The sequence below is a fragment of the Curcuma longa genome, chromosome 17, assembly GCF_044706935.1.
Source record: "Curcuma longa cultivar G26 ecotype Majalengka, Jawa Barat chromosome 17, ITB_CL_G26_1.1, whole genome shotgun sequence".
Classification (NCBI taxonomy): domain Eukaryota; kingdom Viridiplantae; phylum Streptophyta; class Magnoliopsida; order Zingiberales; family Zingiberaceae; genus Curcuma; species Curcuma longa.
This window is the reverse complement of record NC_133877.1, coordinates 5,869,374-5,891,150: the sequence shown is the minus strand read 5'-3', so window position 1 is coordinate 5,891,150 and position 21,777 is coordinate 5,869,374. Positions and strand designations below refer to the sequence as shown.

The 21,777-nt window shown below is 38.2% G+C and overlaps 3 protein-coding genes across 4 annotated transcripts; 1 reads left to right on the top strand and 2 right to left on the bottom strand.

The window, feature by feature from the left end:
- Window positions 1–8,956: 8,956 nt before the first annotated feature.
- On the bottom strand, window positions 8,957–10,792 carry LOC141811706 (E3 ubiquitin-protein ligase DA2-like). 2 transcript variants are annotated; one of them, XM_074699748.1, is made up of 6 exons: window positions 10,030–10,792; window positions 9,786–9,837; window positions 9,646–9,691; window positions 9,490–9,571; window positions 9,170–9,386; window positions 8,957–9,057 (listed from the first exon to the last, which is right to left on the bottom strand). In XM_074699748.1, the coding sequence occupies exons 1-6, from the start codon at window positions 10,219–10,221 to the stop codon at window positions 8,957–8,959; spliced, it is 690 nt and encodes a 229-aa protein (XP_074555849.1). In that variant the 5' UTR covers window positions 10,222–10,792. The 2 variants fall into 2 exon arrangements, with proteins under 2 accessions (XP_074555849.1, XP_074555848.1); XM_074699747.1 differs by having other exon boundaries at window positions 8,957–9,060; window positions 10,030–10,791.
- Window positions 10,793–11,947: 1,155 nt separating this feature from the next.
- Window positions 11,948–13,282, bottom strand: LOC141811461 (peroxidase P7-like). Its single transcript, XM_074699492.1, has 3 exons — window positions 13,051–13,282; window positions 12,759–12,950; window positions 11,948–12,623 (listed from the first exon to the last, which is right to left on the bottom strand). The coding sequence occupies exons 1-3, from the start codon at window positions 13,267–13,269 to the stop codon at window positions 12,072–12,074; spliced, it is 963 nt and encodes a 320-aa protein (XP_074555593.1). The 5' UTR covers window positions 13,270–13,282; the 3' UTR covers window positions 11,948–12,071.
- Window positions 13,283–18,827: 5,545 nt separating this feature from the next.
- On the top strand, window positions 18,828–21,079 carry LOC141848304 (E3 ubiquitin-protein ligase AIRP2-like). Its single transcript, XM_074736344.1, has 5 exons — window positions 18,828–18,992; window positions 20,299–20,449; window positions 20,567–20,633; window positions 20,721–20,955; window positions 21,076–21,079. Exons 1-5 carry the CDS (start codon window positions 18,913–18,915, stop codon window positions 21,077–21,079), a joined length of 537 nt encoding a protein of 178 aa, XP_074592445.1. The 5' UTR covers window positions 18,828–18,912.
- The last annotated feature ends 698 nt before the right edge of the window (window positions 21,080–21,777 follow it).

Below are 21,777 nucleotides of genomic sequence, written 5' to 3'. Positions count from 1 at the left end.
TCTAAGGCAAAATGAGCTTGAGAGTTGCAGGTTATTTTGTATAGTTACATTTTTTTCAATTATAGAAAACTCTATATTGCTTGTTCATATTGATTTTGCATTCAATTTTCCTGACGTGTATATTTCTTGTCGACCATTTATTCTTAGGATTGATTGCTATTTGAAAGACACTCATACATTGCTCCATGAGGCATTTTAAATACTCTTTACATCATCACCATGTCAAAGGAATCTTGATATGATCTATATATTGTGGTTGCTTATACATTTCTTAGGCATTTTACAACTCGAAGTTCAAAAAGATTTTTCCCATATATTTCATTTCTGGTCATGTCCAGCTTTCCAACATAAGATAGTTGCCTACGTTCAACAATTCTTGAAGTAAGCTTCACATAGGTGAGTAGAAAACTCAAGTTATATTGGTAGAGCATCAAAATTGGTACCAAATTCTTCAGCAATGTTTTGCATTGTAGCTTGATCATGTGTCTTAACATGTTTTGACAAAATTCAAGAATCAAGAAAAGTGTGAATGACTTCCATAATTGTTTTACTAGAATCAATTTGTTCTTTAACAAAGTGGAATAAAGCAATAAGAAAAGTTGAATGAGTTTAAAGTGTCTCTTAAATATGGTTGAGGTGTTAAGGAACCAAGCTCCACATAGAAATCAAGTAGTAAAGAGAAATGTTGTGTAACAATAGAAAATTGGTATGGTACCATAGAGTACCCTTGCATTGATCCCTTCCTACTCCCAAAGAAATTTACCATTTAGGTATATTATAAATCATGATTGAACTACACAAAAATTCTATCCATTTAAAATGCTTCCCAAGGAATTTTTGTTTAGCTCTTCATTCTTTGGGCATATACAACTTAGTGATAATTAGTATTTACAATTTGCTTCATTTTAGATATACAAAAAATTCAAGAGGTTGTTCCACATTTGAGAATAAATTGAGACCAAAGTAAAAAATGTTGAAGCATGTCTCTGTAATAAGCCTATTTCCTAATAGCTTATACTTTTGGAATGAGCAGTAATCTAATGCATTTTCACATGTAATTGGAGCTAAGTTATTAGGTTGGGAGCTTGTACCACTCCTTATTAAAATGTATAGTTGAAATTAAGAAAATAAAGAGCCTAAAAGTTAGAAGTCTATCCAATAAAATGAAACCCCACATCCATAAATTCACAGAGAATTTCAACTTCACAATTCCAATATTAAGCCATTTAACACTTTTCCCTCCGGATTAGAGTTATTTGGTTCCAGGTCAAAAGGCACAGACATGTAGAATCTGTACATATTTATCTGCTAAAGCAACTATATGGTTCATGTTTGACTAAGAAGTTATCATTCAAAATCTACCACACACAGCAAACCCTCTATCAAATTGTTAAGCTTTGAAAATGTTAGACTAAATGTTCTAGTTTCTTTGTTTTTTGCTTATCTATTTATTATTATGCTTCAAACTTTACATATGTTAACTTTACATATGTTTATATAATTGTATTATAATTATTTTAATGCCAGTTTTGTAGTCTTGTTATCAACTTCGTAAAGCCAAGGTTGGTAATGATTTTCAGTCCCACAATTCTCTCTCTCAAAATTGTCGGGATTGAGTTGTTATTAGGAACGTAAAGGGATCCATGGGATTGCATTAAGATCATAAGATTCTACAATGTAATAAAAATATTTCAGAAATTTGATTTGCCTATGTGGTTCTATAGCCATGGACACTACATTGATACGGCTAAAAAAGAGAATTAACTCGACTACTCCACTTACCCATTCAATTTATATTTGTCTTCCTTTATTTCTATAGAATAAGTTATTCTCTCTATCTTTCCAGAAATAGTTATTCTGTCTATTTTGTCTGGAATTAATTGTGGCCTTAATTTTCACTATAATTAGTTGTTTTATTGAAGACACTGCACCCTTTTGGATGCCATTAAATAATCAATATATGGATCTCTTTTATATCAAGCAAATTTCCGAGATAGAAAGAAAGACAATTACTTTCCCATTGGAAGTAGATTTCCTCGAATGATCATCCCCTTTTCCTTTTGTTGAAATAGATAGAGATAGAAAGAAAGAATATAGAGAAAAGTAAAGAAAAGACAATTACTTCATTATAATTATTATAATAAACTAACAAACTTATTTATACAGATTGCTAAAATAATATATAAAAAATATAATAACAAACAAGGTAATATATCATGATAAACATGATAATAACAAATATGAAAATAAAGATAAATATGATTGAAATTCCAAATATAGTTAGTCATCAGTAATTTGAAATCAATTTCTGATTCTTATCTCAACTGTCATCTTTATCCTCATTACCATCTTTATCCTCATTACCCCCAACAAACTCAACAGACTGATGTTGAACGTTAGTTTGATTACTAATATGTCGAGAACATCTTCTTCAACTAGATAGTCAATCAAATCTTTTAGAACAATGACTACTAGTATGATTAATGATATGATAGTTCTGACATGGTTCTGAACTTTGCCTTTGATGGAAGAGAACAATAAAAGAGATAACGAGCTACTATTTGAAGGTTAGAACATGATCCATCATTGGAAGAAAGAACAACAGAGAAAAAGACATATACAACTTAGTGATAATTAGTATTTACAATTTGCTTCATTTTAGATATACAAAAAATTCAAGAGGTTGTTCCACATTTGAGAATAAATTGAGACCAAAGTAAAAAATGTTGAAGCATGTCTCTGTAATAAGCCTATTTCCTAATAGCTTATACTTTTGGAATGAGCAGTAATCTAATGCATTTTCACATGTAATTGGAGCTAAGTTATTAGGTTGGGAGCTTGTACCACTCCTTATTAAAATGTATAGTGCTTGTTATCATCTTTAAAATTTTAAATCATTTTTGCTATAATCCAAGCTGCAGCAAAGGAGAAGAGGATATGTATTATAGTATCTGAAATTAAGAAAATAAAGAGCCTAAAAGTTAGAAGTCTATCCAATAAAATGAAACCCCACATCCATAAATTCACAGAGAATTTCAACTTCACAATTCCAATATTAAGCCATTTAACACTTTTCCCTCCGGATTAGAGTTATTTGGTTCCAGGTCAAAAGGCACAGACATGTAGAATCTGTACATATTTATCTGCTAAAGCAACTATATGGTTCATGTTTGACTAAGAACTTATCATTCAAAATCTACCACACACAGCAAACCCTCTATCAAATTGTTAAGCTTTGAAAATGTTAGACTAAATGTTCTAGTTTCTTTGTTTTTTGCTTATCTATTTATTATTATGCTTCAAACTTTACATATGTTAACTTTACATATGTTTATATAATTGTATTATAATTATTTTAATGCCAGTTTTGTAGTCTTGTTATCAACTTCGTAAAGCCAAGGTTGGTAATGATTTTCAGTCCCACAATTCTCTCTCTCAAAATTGTCGGGATTGAGTTGTTATTAGGAACGTAAAGGGATCCATGGGATTGCATTAAGATCATAAGATTCTACAATTCAATAAAAATATTTCAGAAATTTGATTTGCCTATGTGGTTCTATAGCCATGGATACTACATTGATACGGCTAAAAAAGAGAATTAACTCGACTACTCCACTTACCCATTCAATTTATATTTGTCTTCCTTTATTTCTATAGAATAAGTTATTCTCTCTATCTTTCCAGAAATAGTTATTCTGTCTATTTTGTCTGGAATTAATTGTGGCCTTAATTTTCACTATAATTAGTTGTTTTATTGAAGACACTGCACCCTTTTGGATGCCATTAAATAATCAATATATGGATCTCTTTTATATCAAGCAAATTTCCGAGATAGAAAGAAAGACAATTACTTTCCCATTGGAAGTAGATTTCCTCGAATGATCATCCCCTTTTCCTTTTGTTGAAATAGATAGAGATAGAAAGAAAGAATATAGAGAAAAGTAAAGAAAAGACAATTACTTCATTATAATTATTATAATAAACTAACAAACTTATTTATACAGATTGCTAAAATAATATATAAAAAATATAATAACAAACAAGGTAATATATCATAATAAACATGATAATAACAAATATGAAAATAAAGATAAATATGATTGAAATTCCAAATATAGTTAGTCATCAGTAATTTGAAATCAATTTCTGATTCTTATCTCAACTGTCATCTTTATCCTCATTACCCCCAACAAACTCAACAGACTGATGTTGAACGTTGAGTTTGATTACTAATATGTCGAGAACATCTTCTTCAACTAGATAGTCAATCAAATCTTTTAGAACAATGACTACTAGTATGATTAATGATATGATAGTTCTGACATGGTTCTGAACTTTGCCTTTGATGGAAGAGAACAATAAAAGAGATAACGAGCTACTATTTGAAGGTTAGAACATGATCCATCATTGGAAGAAAGAGCAACAGAGAAAAAGGCTGCAGTTTTGGTAGCTGAAATTTACTAGAGCAGAAGAGGAAAAAGAAGAAAATATGTTGTTGTGTGCTGAGCAAAACTCAGAAAAATGTTTATTGTGTGTTGTTCTTTGGTGATAACTGCCACGGAAATGACCCAAAGCTACGATCTAGATCCAAGTCCTTTCTTCAATAATCTTGATTTCCCTCTAACGAATGCGGAGGGAGAGGTTAACGAGGAGAAAAAGACGACGCATAAAGCCATGAAGGAGATGCACGAGCGGATAGACACGGATACCAAAAAGCCATGAAAAAAGTGTGCATGCGGATAGACGCGGACATCAGAAGGCCATGAAGAAGGTGCACACTCGGATAGACACGGACACCGGAAGGCCATGAAGAAGGAGAGCGTGCGGATAGATGCGGACACCAAGCAAAGGCCAAGGTGGTGAAAGCCAAGTTAGAGGTGTTGGAGAAGTCGAAAGCGCAACACCGACTGGTGCCCAACTGCAAGACTTCGACCGAACGCGGATGACGATGGAAAAGATGTCGACGACCCCGATGATGACGACAGATAGCAAGGAGGCGTCATTGTGGAACCCCATGGTCTGGAAGAATACTGGTGCGTAGTACATGATGACATTGATGTCGATGAACTGCTGGAAGATTTGAAAAAGGATATCCATGACGAGCAACGGACACCTTGACCTTCGCATCTATTCTTGGTAAGAGAGCTAGTGAGCATCAGGCGCCGTGTCCTCTGCATTGTAAAAAAAGGTGAGAGATCTAGATGAGGATCTCGATGACGAGCGACGGTAAATAGGGAAGCAGAAAACTCTGTAAACTAGTAATCTCCCATCTAGCGGCAATCGCTTTAGACCAACACAATATGACAGTTGTCGAGGGAGATGACGTCCTTTATTGGTGAGTCCGATAGTGAGATCCCAAAAGCGAAGGTCACCCTCCAGAAGTTGGATAAGGTGAACTGGCCATCGGAAGAGAACCATATCCTGGATAAAGTGAGAGTGGCCAGTGAGGCGACGCTCGGGCACACCATAGGAAGATCCCCCTCCGGCACCATAATGAGGGGCAATCACCATGCAAGGACTTCTCGTCCTGGACGAACTAGCCTACCTCAATGATGATCTCGGACAGCATCCGCTAGCAGCGTGCATTTGGAGAGGTACTCACCCATGGTGCTGAAGTTGTAGTGCTTCCTGATGTTAATGAAGAAGGAGAGTAAAGAGATGGTAAGGAGAGGATTTACTTCTGGTCTTCGTAGAGTGTTGAGATTGAAGACAACCCTTGTCGCTGCTTTGTCGAAGAGGAAAAGAGAAACCTGATGGAGTGAAATGAGAAAGAGGGGTTGGATTCCCACGGCGATGGGACGTGCCACGGACCAACCCTTTTTTTAAAATTTTAAGAAGAAGAAAGGAGTACAACTCCCGATGGTAGAAGAAAAGGAGAGAGGAATAAGAATAAAGGATGAAGGAAGAGATTACTGTTGATCGGTAGCCATAGTCGCCTCACCTTCTCAATGGTGCGCCAGCAATAGGTGAGTGCCTCCTTGTCGTCTATTCCGTCGAAGAAGAGCAGAGCAATGTGATGGAAGAGGTTGGGGTCCTCACAAACGTTGGTGTAGGCTCTGGCTCTGTCATTCTCACCGAAAATCTCCTCGTGGGACCGACCCTTGATTTTCGACACAAAGAAGGTGAAGAAGAATCTGAGCATGTTGGTGAAGGCAAGGACGATGAGGGCCTTGCAAATTTTGTCGGGCTCCTGGTTCAGCGTGTAACTCTGCATGACAAACGTGGCAAATGAGGGCACCAGCCTTGCCAGAGGTGGCGCTAATGACGTGGCAAGTGGAGCGAATTCAAGTTGGGAAGAGCTCTGCCAACAGCACGAAGGTGGTGTTGTTGGGGCCGAAGTTGGTGAAGAAGAAATTGAGAATGAAGAGGGCGGCATTATGGTCGTGCAGGTAGCCGTATTGGATGCTCATGATTAGCATGAATAGGGACATCATGAAGAAACCGATGAGTTGAATCAAACACCTTCTGATCCTTTCGATGTAGTAGACAGTGAACCAGTAGCCGAGGAAGGTGCCGAACATTATGACAATAGTCATGGCTCCCGAAATCTCGAACACCTCCTGGTGCGCTCACGTCCTTTGTCAGACTCATGAGGTTGATCACCTTGAAGATGTCCTTTTGCATCTAGTTTTGGCTACAAAATGCGATATCAGGAGGAACCACGTTGTTGTGGTCCCCACCAAGAGCCACCTATGCTGGCGGAGGAACACTGCCGACAACATCATCAACACCAATCCGGCGAAGAACACCCCAGTGATGGAGTAGATGCCTATGGATTCCGTCAACAGCCTGGTGAGCATCTTGAAGCCGGAGAGGGTGATCTAGAGCGATGACAGCGGGTCGAACTCTGAGAGGTCGACTCGTGAGAGTGAAGAGGGTCCACATGATGACATTGTTGGCCATGGTGGCGGAGATGGAGATGCGACCAATCTTTGAGTTGAGCAGTTTAGTCTTGGCAAGGATTTAGGTGAGAACGGGGTAGGTGGTGACAGAGTTGAGGAAGAGCAGACACGATATTCGTTTCATATCTTGCGAGAAAAAGCTCGTAAGGTGGCAGAGTTCACATTGAAGGTGAGGACGGTACTGACTGCTCTAATCACGATGACCATCTATCCCGACCTTTGCATCACCTAATTGTCCATCTTGACGCCGATGAGGAAGAGCTTGACGGAGTCATTAAATGTTGTAGAAATGAATCTGTCGGAGTCCAACTTGCTCAAATTGATGGTCATTCTTTGTAGCAATCAGTGGGTTGATGGTGGTTGGAAGTAGAGCTGTCAAGCGGGTCAACCCATGGCAGGGCGGGTCAACCAACTAAAAACACATCATATGGCGGGGTGGGACGATCGATCAATTTGGCGGATTGGGAAATCTCCAACCCAATCCAACTCAAGACGGGCTGCGGGTTAGGCGGGCCAACCCACGGGTCTATCAAAAAATAAAAAAATATTAAAAATATTAAAAATTTTAAGTTTGGATTATAATTTAAATTGATTAAGTTGAAAATTTTAAATCTGAATTGTAATTTTTAAGCTTGAATTGTAATTTAGGATCAAACCCACTAATTTATTAAATTTTCTACTTTAATTTTAAAATTTAAAATAAATAAAAAAACTTTCTCAACCCGTGAGTCAACCCAAGTCCACCGTAGGCCAATCCACGTGAATCGCAGGCCTAGGCGGGTTAACCCATCTGAACTCATCTTAAAATGGGTTGATAAAATTTCAACCCAACCCGCTTAAATTACTTGGCGGGGCGGGCCAACCCGGCGGGCTTAACCCAAATTGACGGCTATAGTTGGAAAAAGAAGCGATGGACCATCGCTCTGATACCATGTTGAAATATATAGAGATAGAAAGAAAGAATAAAGAGAAAAGTAAAGAGAAGACAATTGCTTCATTATAATTATTATAATAGGCTAACCAACCTATGCATACAGATTGCTAAAATAATATATGAAAATATAATAATAAACAAGGTAAATATATCATGATAAACATGATAATAACAAATATGAAAATAAGGATCAATATAATTGAGATTCCAAATATGGTTAGTCATCAGTAATTTGAATCAATTTCTAATTCTTATCTGGACTGTCATCTTTATCCTCATTACCATTTTTATCCTCATTACCTCTCCATTTTTTTATGTTCACCATTAAACAAGAACCAAATAACAACTTAGTATCAGATCTGAGAAAACCAATTCAAACTGATTCTCTAGGGTTTCCAATTGGATTTTGGTTTTCATATAATTACCCAAAAGATAGTAATCCAACCTAATTTGGGTTATTTTTTTAATCTGTAATTCTAGTTCAAATTTGAGTTTTTTTTTTATAACCCAAATGAATTCAGGTAGGTTCAGGTTTTTTCAAAAAGCTGCTTGACCTAACCTAGTTTCACTCCTAATATCACATTGAGTAGTTATTTGTCTTGGGTAGGTGGGAATTTAATTTCTTAAGAAAAATAAGATAAAGGTTGTTAGAGTTTATATCCAACTGCAATAATCACGAATTGGACAATTCCTCAAAGAGAGTAATAGGTTGGTTATGTTCATTGTGCATCCGGTTCAATGATCCAAGAGCTCATTTGTGATCCTCATTACTGGACAGGTTGCAACAATTTGAAGAGACATATCTTCAACTAAAGAAATTCTAAGAAAATGAGGAAAATGAGAAAATTATCAATTTTGTAAATATATACAACCAAATTTGGCAGCTACAAATTCAGACTTATAATGAAGTTATAAAGAATCAGTGCACCAAACATGAGCAGATTCAGAGTTCAAGATGAAGGCAATAGTAAAGATAAAATAATAATACTCAGTCCAATCTATGATGAATTCCAGAAAATGGTATTGGGCATATCAAAACCAAACTACTGCGAACAGGATAATACATCAGGAGTAATAACGGAACCAAACTACTAAATTAGTATAGAAACTGGAACAGTTTCTACCTGTTTCTAGAGTTTGAAGGCAGCCCTGCTGGCACAGAGCATGAGGCTTGAGATGGAAAGATTTCACTAGTTTGTGTAGATCGTTTAAAAGATGGTACTGCTGTGTTGTTAAGGCAAGAAAAAGGAGCATGCATTAGGTCGATTTTAATAATCGGATGTTAGAACAGTAGAGAAAATGTCAAGTGGGGGAACTAGAAGGGAGGTGTCACCTATGTTACAGTACTCATCTGTTGGATCAATTGTTTTGCTTGACGAACATGAATCTTGTCTTTTCTTCAACCTTTTTGCTTCATCTTGAATTTCACCCTCTGCATTGATCATTCTTCTAGATGAACTTGTATCTTGTCTTTTCTTCAGTCTTTTTCCTTCATCTTGAATTTCCTGCTGTCGTATCCTTATTTTTGCTTCAATGACTTTCTGCTCTTCCTGTACTCAGAAGAAAATATATACGTATGAAAAAACCAGATTGACAATTCATATAACCATGAAAAAGGGGCACCAAGATAATACAAAATAAAAAAAAACTTACAACTTCTTCCATTCCCTTCTCCTCTTTTGTCTTCATACCATGGTATTTGACAGCATAATTTGAGGTTTTGCAAAATGGGCACCTATTAGGTTAAGTATTAAACTTTACATAGTGCAAATTCCAAACAACTAATTGCCAAAAGAAAACCAAGGATACTGTGTTGGCCGAGTTACATCAGGTGGCGTCATTTGAAGGAAACACTCTTCAAGAAGAATCGTACATTAATCAGAATATAGATAACCTTGATGAGCACAACAGACAAAAATGGACTTCACAAGATTAGAGAATCACATTACCTGTGCATATCTCTTTCATGCAACACCTTGACCGATTAAGACTGGGATAATACTACAAAAAACATTAATTTAAAAAGCTGGTGAACAGTCCAAATTAAGTCAGCATATATAAACAAAAGGGCTAGCAAATGACAAGTATTAGGCTATGAGCAGATTACGGCATGAAGTCAGGCATATATCAGGTTTTTCTCAAACGAAGCAATCAATTTGAATTCTAAACAATCAGGACAAAAGAGATAGTTACCAGGAAACAGATGGGACACTCTTCCAGATCAAGAGCGTATTCGTCGCACCAAGGGTAGCAAGGCGCCAACTTGGATTCGAGTATGAGTTTCCTCAACTTCTTCTGGTCAATGTCGCGATGCTGGTAAAGTCCCTGCGGCCTAGTATACTGCTCATCCACAACCTGCCTCTTCCTCCCTATCTTATTCCCCATGTACTCCCACCGCAACAAGACGGAATACCAAATATCCCCGTAAAGCCCAACTTTCCCCCAAACGTTCACCTCTCGATCTCCCTCAACATCCCAGCCACAAACTTCAAAAAACACATCAGACAAAAAGAGCCCTAATTCCCTTTCACGAGCTCATCCGCGCGGAACAATTCATACACGGGAACCCTAACTCCCTACGTCAGATCGAGGCCGGAAAACTCTCCACTGTCTTGCCCTGGCCTCTCAGGATCGAAACCCGCATCAAAGCCGTGCCGAAACCGAATCAGAAACCCAAATGCGAGGCGCGGATCTCAATTCGAAGCCGCGAACCACATCATTCCTGGCCGAAGAAGGAACCCGAAGGCGTACAACGACCAACCCTAGACCCCCGGCGTCGGCTACCGGGCAGCTCACCTCGCTCGCCCTTCGCGTCCGCTGGCACCGCAGGAGGGCAGTTGGGATTCAGCCGTACGAAGAAAATTGGAAGCAAGGAGGAGGAGGAGGAGGAGGAGGGAGAATGATTGGAGGGAGGAAATGGTGCGGTGTGTGGGCTAGAGACACAACAGAGGTGCGAACTGTGGTAAATAGCGGAGATCGATAGCACGTAGCTTCCGCCACTGTGCTTTGGATATATTATAATCTGTTTCCTAACGCTACGGCTACGGCTACGGCTATAGCCTTCGTCGCTACCGCAATTGCTGTGTCGGTGTGAGTGAGATTGTGATTGTTGCTTGCCATGTATGGTGTACTTTTATCGGAGGGTTGGTTTGGTGTACTACTGCATCCAACTCACGCTCACCCGTACACGCACACGCGAACGAAGAGAGAGACGAACAAATAAACAATCGTGGTGTGCGTTTTTTACGGCAGTGGGGAAGAAGGCGGTCAACGGTCAAGTGTGGGACCCAGGACGTGTCTCCGTCATTGGACGTGTCGATCGCTAATAATAAAATTTAAGAAAACATTAGAAAAAGAAAATCAAATTTTAGTCTGAATTATTTGGATAGCTAAAGAACTTTAAGAGTAGATTTTTGATTATTCTATTTTTATTAATTCGTAATCTATTGTACACAAACTGTTTAAGAATGATATTTTTAGCATAATAATGAAGAAGATCTTCGCAAAATGAATACTACTGTGACAACAATGATGAAATGCCACAGCAAGGAACTGAAATCCTTGTTGGCGGACAAGAATGAGACAAAATTTCAAATTTTTCCTCGATCTCTTGTCCTCCCAAGCAGCAACAAGATCTATGGGGATGGCACGCATCTTGGCAACGACGAGATACGGTCACAGAGGAGCTTAGGCAGAGGCTCTGCGATGAGCAACAGGATTGGCAGGCTTAGGGGCGGTTGGCTCGAGGCGACGACGGTGGATATAAAAGGCGATCGATGATGAGTGCGATCGGGGGAGTCAGCGAGCGCCCACGGGCTCGAGGATACACAGTACTGGGCACCGTGGGCTCGAGGGCAAGGCAAGTGTCGTACGTGGGAACGAGAAGACAGCGCGGGGGCCCTGTGGGCTTGGCGCCGGCGACGACGTGCATGCTCGAAGGAGACGAGGCAACAGCAACCTCAAGGCGAAGGAAACCAGTACTCTCCGCTGTTTCCACTCCTCTGCCTCTTCAGTCTTCACCTTCTCTCCTAATTGAGCAGATTTTTTTAATGAAACGTACAATATTTATTCATCTTCTGCAATAAACTGGGAGGAAAATACACGTATTCATGCATAAAACCAATTAATCAAACCACCCCACTTGAACATGAAGGCTGACGATATACAAGAACATTTGAAACATTCACTCCACGATTAAAATAGAAATTGTTGATCACTGAGACGTACGATGGCCGTTAATTTACCCTTCTGCAGTTCAATCTGATCTCTCCTTGCCTTCCTGTGAGGACGCCAATGTTGCCCATCTTCACCATCGCTGCTACGAAGTCGCGGAAGAAATCGAACGTACTGACGCTGTACAGCCCGACCAGCGAGTCCTGTGAGCCGCCGTTGAAGAGCTCCTGGTCGGAGTGCATCAGTCCCCGGCCCACCACTAGGTTCTGGTAGTACCCGTTGTCGAACAGGTCCTGGGTCCGATTGTCGAGCGGAGCCAAGTTGTCGTCGCCGCCGAAGGCCGGGCAGGTCTGCCGCCGGAAGGCGGCGAAGCTCGGGTCGATGTTTCTGTCGGCGTAGATGTGACCGCGGAAGTTGACGCACTGGGCTCGGCCCATCGTGTGCGCGCCGGACAGCGCAGTCAGATCGCGGGGGCTGAGCCCTTTGATCCCGAACAGCCCGATGAGGCCGGCCAGGCTCGAGGACGACGGCGGGAGATTGGCTTCCGCCGCCGCTCGGCTCGCCGTCAGCCCATCCCGCCGCCCTAAATCCACCTGCCAACTTGGTCCTCCAAGCTGCCACAGAATTCAACAAACTTTAATCCCCAAATATTTATTCTGTTACTTGTGATTATCATTCAAAACACTCGACAGAGTACGTATCCGAACATTTTTGGAAGAAAAAACATATTAAACTGATCGATTAATTACCAATGCGACACCATCCCGAGCCGCGAGAGCCAAGATATCGGCACACGACACCGTCGCGTTGCAAGCTGCTTCCACGCTCGCCTTGATCGCATCGATGACTTCAAAGCCGCGCAGGGAGTTCCTGTTCCCGCCGGCGTTCTTCTCTCCGATCAACCACGGAGTATCGTCCAACAACACCGATCCATCACATCCCTGAAACAAAAGATATCAAACACTCGAGAAGAAGCTAATTAATTAATTCCTCTGAATTTCTTTCGAGGGGTAGAATATAGATATGTATATGTCTCAGTACGTTGACGAAGCAGTCATGGAAGAAGAGACGCAGGATGGAGGCCCCCATCCTCGGATCTCTCTGCACGGAGGTAGCCATGATCGAGCTCACGATGAACTCGAGACTTGGGCAGGTCTGGCTGTAGAATGATGGCGACAGCGCCTGACCGCGCGCGGTGCAAGCGAAAGCCGAGAGCAGGAAGAAGAGGAGGAAGCTGCTTTTGCTGATCATGGCCATCATTCAATTAATCCAACAAGATCACTGCAGAGAGACGAGATGTTGGAGATTGATTAGACGCATATGCACACGCATATATAGCGATCGATCAATGTTTTACTTGCAAGAGTAAATAACACGATTAATTACAGAGAATTGACGTTGACTTTTGTTACCGTAAGGAGACTTTTCCGTATGGAGTACAGCTTGATATATACTTGCATGACGCAAAATGAGGTTGAGTTGACTCTTTCCTTCTGAAAATTTACGCGTTGACTTTTCCCAGTTGATTGAGGTTATTAAACTACTAATTAGTAGAGTAGTTCATCTTCGTCATCTCCCACATCAAAATTTAATATGGACCTGGTGCTCGTAGTAATTCAACATTGTTTGATATTTGAAAAAAAGGCCTTGAATCCACTGAAGTGGTCAAAAGCCAAAAAAGAGGGAGTTGAGTGTAAAAGTTACATGGCACATTTAAATTTTAATCGACAAAAATTCAGCCACTGATATTTTCCCAAGTCAATGATAAAGATCTATGTTTTTTGTTTTGCTAGGCGTGTATTGTTTTCAATTCTATAGATCATTTGAAAACAACATTTTTATTTTTAATCTTGTGATGGATGTAAAATTTTCGCAATTATAGGTCTATTTCTTCATTTAATATATGAATAAGTTGACTCTTTCTTTCAATTATCTATTACAATAATATGAATTGAATTGTCTTGGTGCCAATTGATGGATGGCATTAATTAATGTACGTAGTAGTTAAACTTGGTCCTCTCTCATAGCAATTCAATATGAATTGACTGAGTAGTTGCCATGAAATATGTGGATTTGGTCTAGTCATTTTGCACATTTTGCACAATTAGACCTTAGACTTTAAGATAAAATAAAATAGTTAAATAAATAATTAATAATCTTATTATTTATGCTTATAGTAAATTTAAACGTGCCAAAATTTTAATCACTTTGCTTATCTTTTTAATTTTTAGCTTTTATTTATAAGCAAAAGAGAGGAAAAAGATTTAAGGAGAAAAGAAAATAATTGATAATAAATAATAAATTTAAGGAGAGGGATAAAAATAAAAAATAATGAACGATAGAAAAAGGAAATTTATTTATTTATATTATTTTTATCCACTTATATATATATATATATATTTTTTTTTTTTATTTTCTACCTCTTCACATTTTTATGCTTTAGAAAAAAGATTAAAAAATAAAATATGATAAAGTGATAGATTTTATCTTTTAGTACGTATTATCATTCTTGTAGTTGATGCTACACTACGAAGCCCAACCTCACCAACGGAGAAATTTTTCTTACAAAAATTTATCAAGATAATAAAATGGTTAAATTTAATATGTCAAACAAGTTGATTGCTGGAACACTATACGAATTTGGTTGATAGATTTAACATCTAATATTCAACAAAGCAATAAGTAGATAATTATCGAGGTAGACACATGTGAAATAAAAAGGTAAATTTATTACTTCACCATAAAAGTATCGAAGTCTTTATTCGGTTCATAACTAATTCAAAATTGGATTGATTTCAAATTAAAAAGACTTTTTTACTTCATCGGTTTCATAAAAATACTGAATTAGTTCATCATATACGACTTCATAAATTATATTAATTGACGAAAGAAGTTATTCATATGAGTTCACAGTTTTTGTATTGTGGTATAGTAAATATTTACTTTTACTTCTGTATAATTTGATTTAATCAAAGTATTTTTTTTATTGTATTACTTCTTCAAAGTGTAAACATAATATAACATATTTTATTGCAATAAAAATTTTAATTTAACAAAGTAATTTACACATACAACTTCGTAATTTTAAATTGTGATGAAGTAAATGTTTTATTTAACTGTGCCACTATTTAAATTTGTCAAAGTCTTTTGTATTGTATTACTCCACCATTTATTTGTAGTATAGAAGTAATTGATCATATTTTATTGCAACACAATTTTAATTGAATAAAATATTTATCACCATCAAAATTGAACAAATATACCATAAATATCTACCAAATACAACCCAAAAGTGTATTCACAAAAGATGACCAAATACAATCCAAAAAGTGTATTCACAAATCTCTAAATACAACACAACGTACATGACCCTTAGACACCCACATAGGAGTAGACAAATTCACTCCATCATATTGAGATTGCTTGTAATACTAGTTCTTGAATAATGCTGCAAATTGAAACATTAATAGAAGTTTAAGGTGTAGGTCCCCAAATGTCCGCATCTCCATAATGGTATGATATTATCCAGTTTGGGTGTAAACCCTTATGGCTTTGTTCTTGGGCTCTCCCCAAAAGGCCTCATCCCACTGGAGATATCTTCCATCCTTTTAAACCCATAATCTTTTCTATGTGCTTTAGATGTAGGACTATGTTTGCACCGTTGCAACCCAACAATCTCCCCCTCAAACAAAAGACCACAGACCTGATGTGTGTTCCGCAAGTATACGGAATGTCGCCAAGTAATAAAAGATATCGAATCCATAGGGACCGTGGAATTAATTACTATCCTAGCACAATAAGAGTGGAGAGTTCATTGGAATTGGTTTGGTGTGGGGGAGATAGAGTGTTCGTTGTTGCAGGATTCTTAGAACAAGAACATAACCTCTAGCTTTTATCATCTCCCATTAAAATAAGCAAGAAATCCACATTTAATCCATCAGAGACACACGTACGCTGTTGTTCTTCCTAGCTAGTTCTTTGATTTGATTGAGGGAAATGTTAAGCCCGTAAGAAGGTCAGTTCCAGGACATTGATGTCTGAGCTTTCCCCACGGTGTCACAGGAAAAAGTAGTGAAGATATCAAGAAACTTATCATTTATTCTTCTGTAAACAGTAGAATCCGTCATTTTAGCGGTTCTTCATGATCAACTCCATGACCATTTATGAAGAGGTAAATCAAAAAATTACAATTGATCACGACATTAGTTAGGTCAATGCATGTCATTAGTTAGGTCAAGATCGGGTCTATGCTGTCTGGAAACAGCATTTTGACTGCCGTCCGTTTCCGAAACGGTGGGAAACGTTTCCATCCGTGGAAACTTACAAGAAACGGCCAATGGGGGACCAGGCGCCGCAACCGCAGAGGTTTTCATCACAGCCAACCCCTGGCTTCTCCAGTGGCTTGGTGAGAAGAGCAGACACCGGAGTGGCTTGGTGAGAAGAGCAGACACCGGCGCATCGAGAGGAGGAAGAACAGGGCTAAACAAACCTAAACCAAAATCCAACACTTACCTCAAATTGAAGCCCAATCAAGCCTCCTCACGAGCTCTCCGATCCGGCGATGCCGTGTGCGGTCGGAAGCAGTAAGCGGCGTCGATCGACTCTTTGAGGCGGTGGCGATCGACGTCGAAGGCGGCAGCGAACAGGGCGGCGGTGGCGATCACAGCGAGGGCAGAGGAGGAACGTGAGGAAGGAAAGAAGAAGAGAAGAGGGGACGGCGCTTCCTTGGTTCCTACTCCGGTGTCGACGGCAGTCGCGCGTGCGTGCGTCAGCGGAACAGGGGAGGCTGGCGGCGAGAATCGCGATTGGGAGTCGGGAGAAGAAGTTAGGTTACGTAGCTTTATTAATTTCTTAATGTTAATGGGTTTGGGTTTAAACAGTTAATTCATTAATCCATCCACTACCCATTAAACCCACTAAACCTCTTAATCCTAAATGAATTATGATTTGATTGATCAAACCCCATCCATATTAAGTTTATTTAATTAATCCCTTCTAAATTAAAGTTAAGGCTATTTAATTTTAGGTCTTTGACACTGTAGGTCTTCGACGTTTCCAAAAATCGGAAACTTTAACTATTGCCGTTTCCCGTTTCCGTTTCCACGTTTCCCGTTTCCCGTCTCCAAGTTTCCAGACAGCATAGGTGGGGGTGACGGAGAGAGTGAACTATAAAAATAAAAAAATAAATGATAAATTTTATTATAATTGAGATGTTTTTTTTATTAAAAAGTTTTAATTTATAATCCTGGATCAATCTAGGCATGACGTAATTATATAGTTTTCAATCTGAATTTGAGGACTGTACATTATTTATATAAATTATTCTTAACTAGTTTTTAATCTGAGTCACGGATCCAAAATAGACGGAATAAATTAAAATTTAATTGTAGTACGCATTGTTTCGATGTTTATGAGATATTTGAATATCAATTAATTTTTAAATATACAGTTCAATCCTATATTTTACACCTCAAATAAATTTAATAAGTAAAATAACTTTTAAGATGACATCCCAATATCATTAATTATTCAAATACTACATGCATATGCATATACTGTATGAATTGTAAATTTTAATTATTTAAAAAATACATTATTATTATTATTATTTGATATTTCAAAATATATCCAAACTCTTATAGACTTGATTATTCTTATAGGTGAGAGGTCCTCCCCTTTAATTCACCCACTCGGTACATCTAAAAGTATTCGTGTTAAAGATCATCAATAATCGACCCTTACAATTGACCCATTAACATAGAGAGTCATGCTTCACCCGAGTACTAGAGTCGTGAGTTGCAAGCACGATCGCTCTGCTACACTTGAATAATCATACTTCGTGCTATTTCTTATAGTTTCTCCACCAAATAGAGTATCGACGGCTACATTTGGATGATTGTACTTTGTGTTATTTCTCTTAATTTTTCCACCAAATAAAGTATGTGCATGCTTTAGTCAAGAATTGAAGTATGGTGCACTTGAGAATCTAGCAAGCGTCTTGTTGCTACCCATGCTCGAAGGGCACAATAAGCATTATTCTAGAAATCCAATTATTTGAACCGATTAATTCTAAAGGTGATTGATTCGTTCTCATAAAAATTTTTCATCAAACATTAGGGATAAATTGAGAAGCGTGAATGACACGTCATTCTTCAGTCAATGTTTCAGAATGTTGATATCTAATTACTTACGTAAGCAACTAAATCCCACACCCCGGAGGCACAATACGGATTATCTTGAAGCACAAGGAGACATTTAAGTGGAACAATTAAATCAATCGAACATATAAGTTCAGAATACTCTCTATTGAATTAGAGTTAATAAATTTGATCTCACTTTTATAGTTTAATTATTAGAACACCTACGTGCCTTAGTGAATCAAAATTCTCATTTTAATACAACGGCAGTTGGAGGAGCATCATCGCCAAACCGCCAACCAACAAAATTGTGACAAATTAAGTATTTTATTTTAGTGTCGGCTACAATGACAGTTTAATGAATTGATCCTTTTCGAGCGTTCGGATAGCGCAAGCAGCTTTATTTATACCCGACTCCGACGACGATAAAACCGCCCCCACCGAAACGTACTTGCTTTTTCCCAACGAATCAAAGCCGTTGCTTTCGATGGGACCCGACGATTAAATATTTCTTGTGCAACCCCCGCCTCTATAGGGTGCGCGGGGAGGTCTACTTCGTCCACGTGTCGAACAGCTGACCCTCTTCTCGCTTGGTGCTCTTGCCGTTTACTCTCTTCGCTCTTCTAAAGCAACGGGAACAGCAAGTTGAGAGAGACAGGAGGAGGAGGAGCAGATTATTAGGGTTTGGTGGATCGAGAAATTAGGGGGCGGGGAGGCGGAGTGAGTTGGGGACTTGATCGATCGTCTTGGATGATTTCGGGCGGAGATGGGCATCGTTCCCATGCGTAAATCCTTCAAGGACTCGCTCAAGGTGCTCGAAGCTGACATCCAGCATGCCAACTCAGTGTGAGTGGAATTCCTCCGCCGTCGCCCGATCTTTTGATCCCCATATTGTTCTGTTCTGCTCCATGCGAGAATTGCTCTACGAATTGTTACTTTGGTTGTAATTTCATGGTGGGGCTGGTTTATGATTTTGTGATTTTTTTGACACTAGTAGATAATGCTGGTATGTCCTGGTTGTGTTTGCTTGTTCATTCTATGGGAGGTCGAGAATTACTAGGTGGATTTGAAATTTCTCTTTAACTTCATTCAGTTAAATGTGAAATTATTAAGCAAATACTGGCTCCTACGACTCTATGCAATGGTCTTCCGAGGGCTGCTTGTTTTTGTAGGATGAGCAGTTACAGGTGCCTTTTTATGTAAAAGTTAAATTTTGATAATCGTCAGCTTTGTAGGGTTTTTCTATCAGGCGAAGGTATTTAAACACCCACTTTACACATTGATCATCTGGTTGTTGAAAAATCAAGCCCATTGCCGCGATTGACACAATTTAATGAAGTGGAAGTTAATTCTTGTGCAGTTTTTGGTTTTAGTAATTCTCAGCCAGAATGAAGTGTTGCCGCATTGTATATGGAGGTTTTACCGAATGATATTCCTCAGAGATTATCTAAGATGAGAATAACTAAAACTATGGAAATTACTGCCTATTTCTGCTTGCTTATGATGGGGTTCTCAGGGCATTTCTTTTCAAATGAGTGGTGGGATGGGATGGTGCTACTTTTTCCTACCTATACCAGCCAAATGTCCTTTTTTTTGTTTTTGTTATTTCCATCATTTGTTCCTACTTTATCCATTTGATCGGTTTGCTCTAGTCTCAAGTCAGTTTTGGCTGATCCCCTTTTCAAATCATCCCAAGGTCATCTCTTTTTCTTCCCCTGATGTGGTTCTGTTCCTGACACTTGTTTATTTCTTTTCCCCCTCATTTACTTATGAAATGACATACATTGAGGTGCTTCTAGCTTATTGGTTTAACACCATAAAGTTTGAGCCTATGATGGCTAACTTTTATTTGAGTACCACTAGATATTATTGTCTGGTTGCTTCCTTCTTTGCTATCTCACTTTGCGTGTGTAACTTGCAGTAATAGTAGTTCCAAAGATCCAACATTTGTTATGTTTATTTGAGAAGTTTATTAATCCTTATCTAGTTTTGTTTTCTTTATAAATAGAAATTCTTATCTCAGTTGAAACTAAAATTTTAAAACCATAGTGAAATGCTTCTTAACCTAATCAGACCTCAAAAAAGAGAAAACTCGTGGTTTAGTCTTGCTGTTGCCTTCACGTTACAATATCTAATGTCTGTTGAAGTGCAGGGCTTCAGATTTCCCAAGAGAATATGATGGTGCCTGTCTTCAGATGCGAATGTCATATAGTCCAACTGCACATTTGTTCCTTTTCCTTGTACAATGGACAGATTGTAGCTTTGCAGGGGCTCTTGGTCTTTTGAGAATTCTCATTTATAAGGTTGTCATATCCAGCTACTAGTTTTTATGTTATATCCAGCAGCGAAAACATATGGAATTTTCTCTGTTGTTTCTTCTTCCCTCATCTTTTTATGACCTCTCATTTTTCACTATGCAGGTTTATGTTGATGGAAAAACAACGATGTCTATCCAGGAAAGGAAAGCGAGTATCCAGGAGTTCTATGGTATGCATATTGTCTTATGTTCAAACGCATGTATCACTGAATATATCAATATTCTTGATATGGCCTTTGAATTGTGTGAATATATAGGTGTGATTTTACCTTCTTTAATGCAACTACCCAAAGGCATAACTGATATGGAGGATAAAAGACAAAAAGCCATTTGTATGGAAAGATATAGGAGAAGAGAAGATGAGGGCAAGCAGCAAATATCAGAAATAGAAGTTGAAAGAGAGGAAGAATGTGCTATCTGCATGGAGTCCAACAGCAAGGTTGTTTTGCCAAATTGTTGCCATGCTATGTGCAGGAAGTGCTATCATCAGTGGTATGTGTTTTTTTTTCCTTCATCTTAGTTACATCCATGATAGTTCAAGTATTTAAAGTATGCAACAATCTGATTAATGCAACTAAGAATTTCATTATAATTGTTTTATGTGTTTTAAAGGTGATATTATGATAAATGCTAAGCCGAGACTAGGGATTCTTCCTTTCCCTTCTATTCTTCTCTTCTTTTTGACTCTGTAATCTCTACTCTTTATTTTCTTTTCCTTCTTCTAAGGAGGAATGCCATTCAAAAACCATTGCTGCTTCTATGATTTCAAGTACTGATCAATATTAGTTGACATAAAGTGTATCACTATGGTAATAGACATTTTCCATAAAGGTTTAAAACTATTTTAAATACAAGATGTCTAGGAGCATTACTTAATCCGTTTTTGAGTTGATCTCACTAGAGTCTATGGGAACCAAAGCTTCAAAATGATACAAGATATTTATTTTGTATTGATAAACTATGATGATTAGTCAAGATGTTTGTTATATATATTTTTTATTCCTTGTTATAAATTTTAATTTAATTGACTTTCTAATTGTGATACTCTTATAAATGTGAGTTGGTCTTGGCATGCTTTGAAGAATGTGGATGCATGCTGAGGCCAATATTACAAGGTATCGAAACCATATTATTTCGGTTCAACACAAATGATACTTTACTATTAGTTGCTCATGCTGCCATGGTTTCATGTGTAGAAGTATTACTCAGTTACTGAAGTGTATTTTTATCATTCCGGTAATAGACGTATACCAATACTGCATTAGCATTAGTATCATTTTGTTGTCTATGCCAATGCAGTTGCAACAATATTGA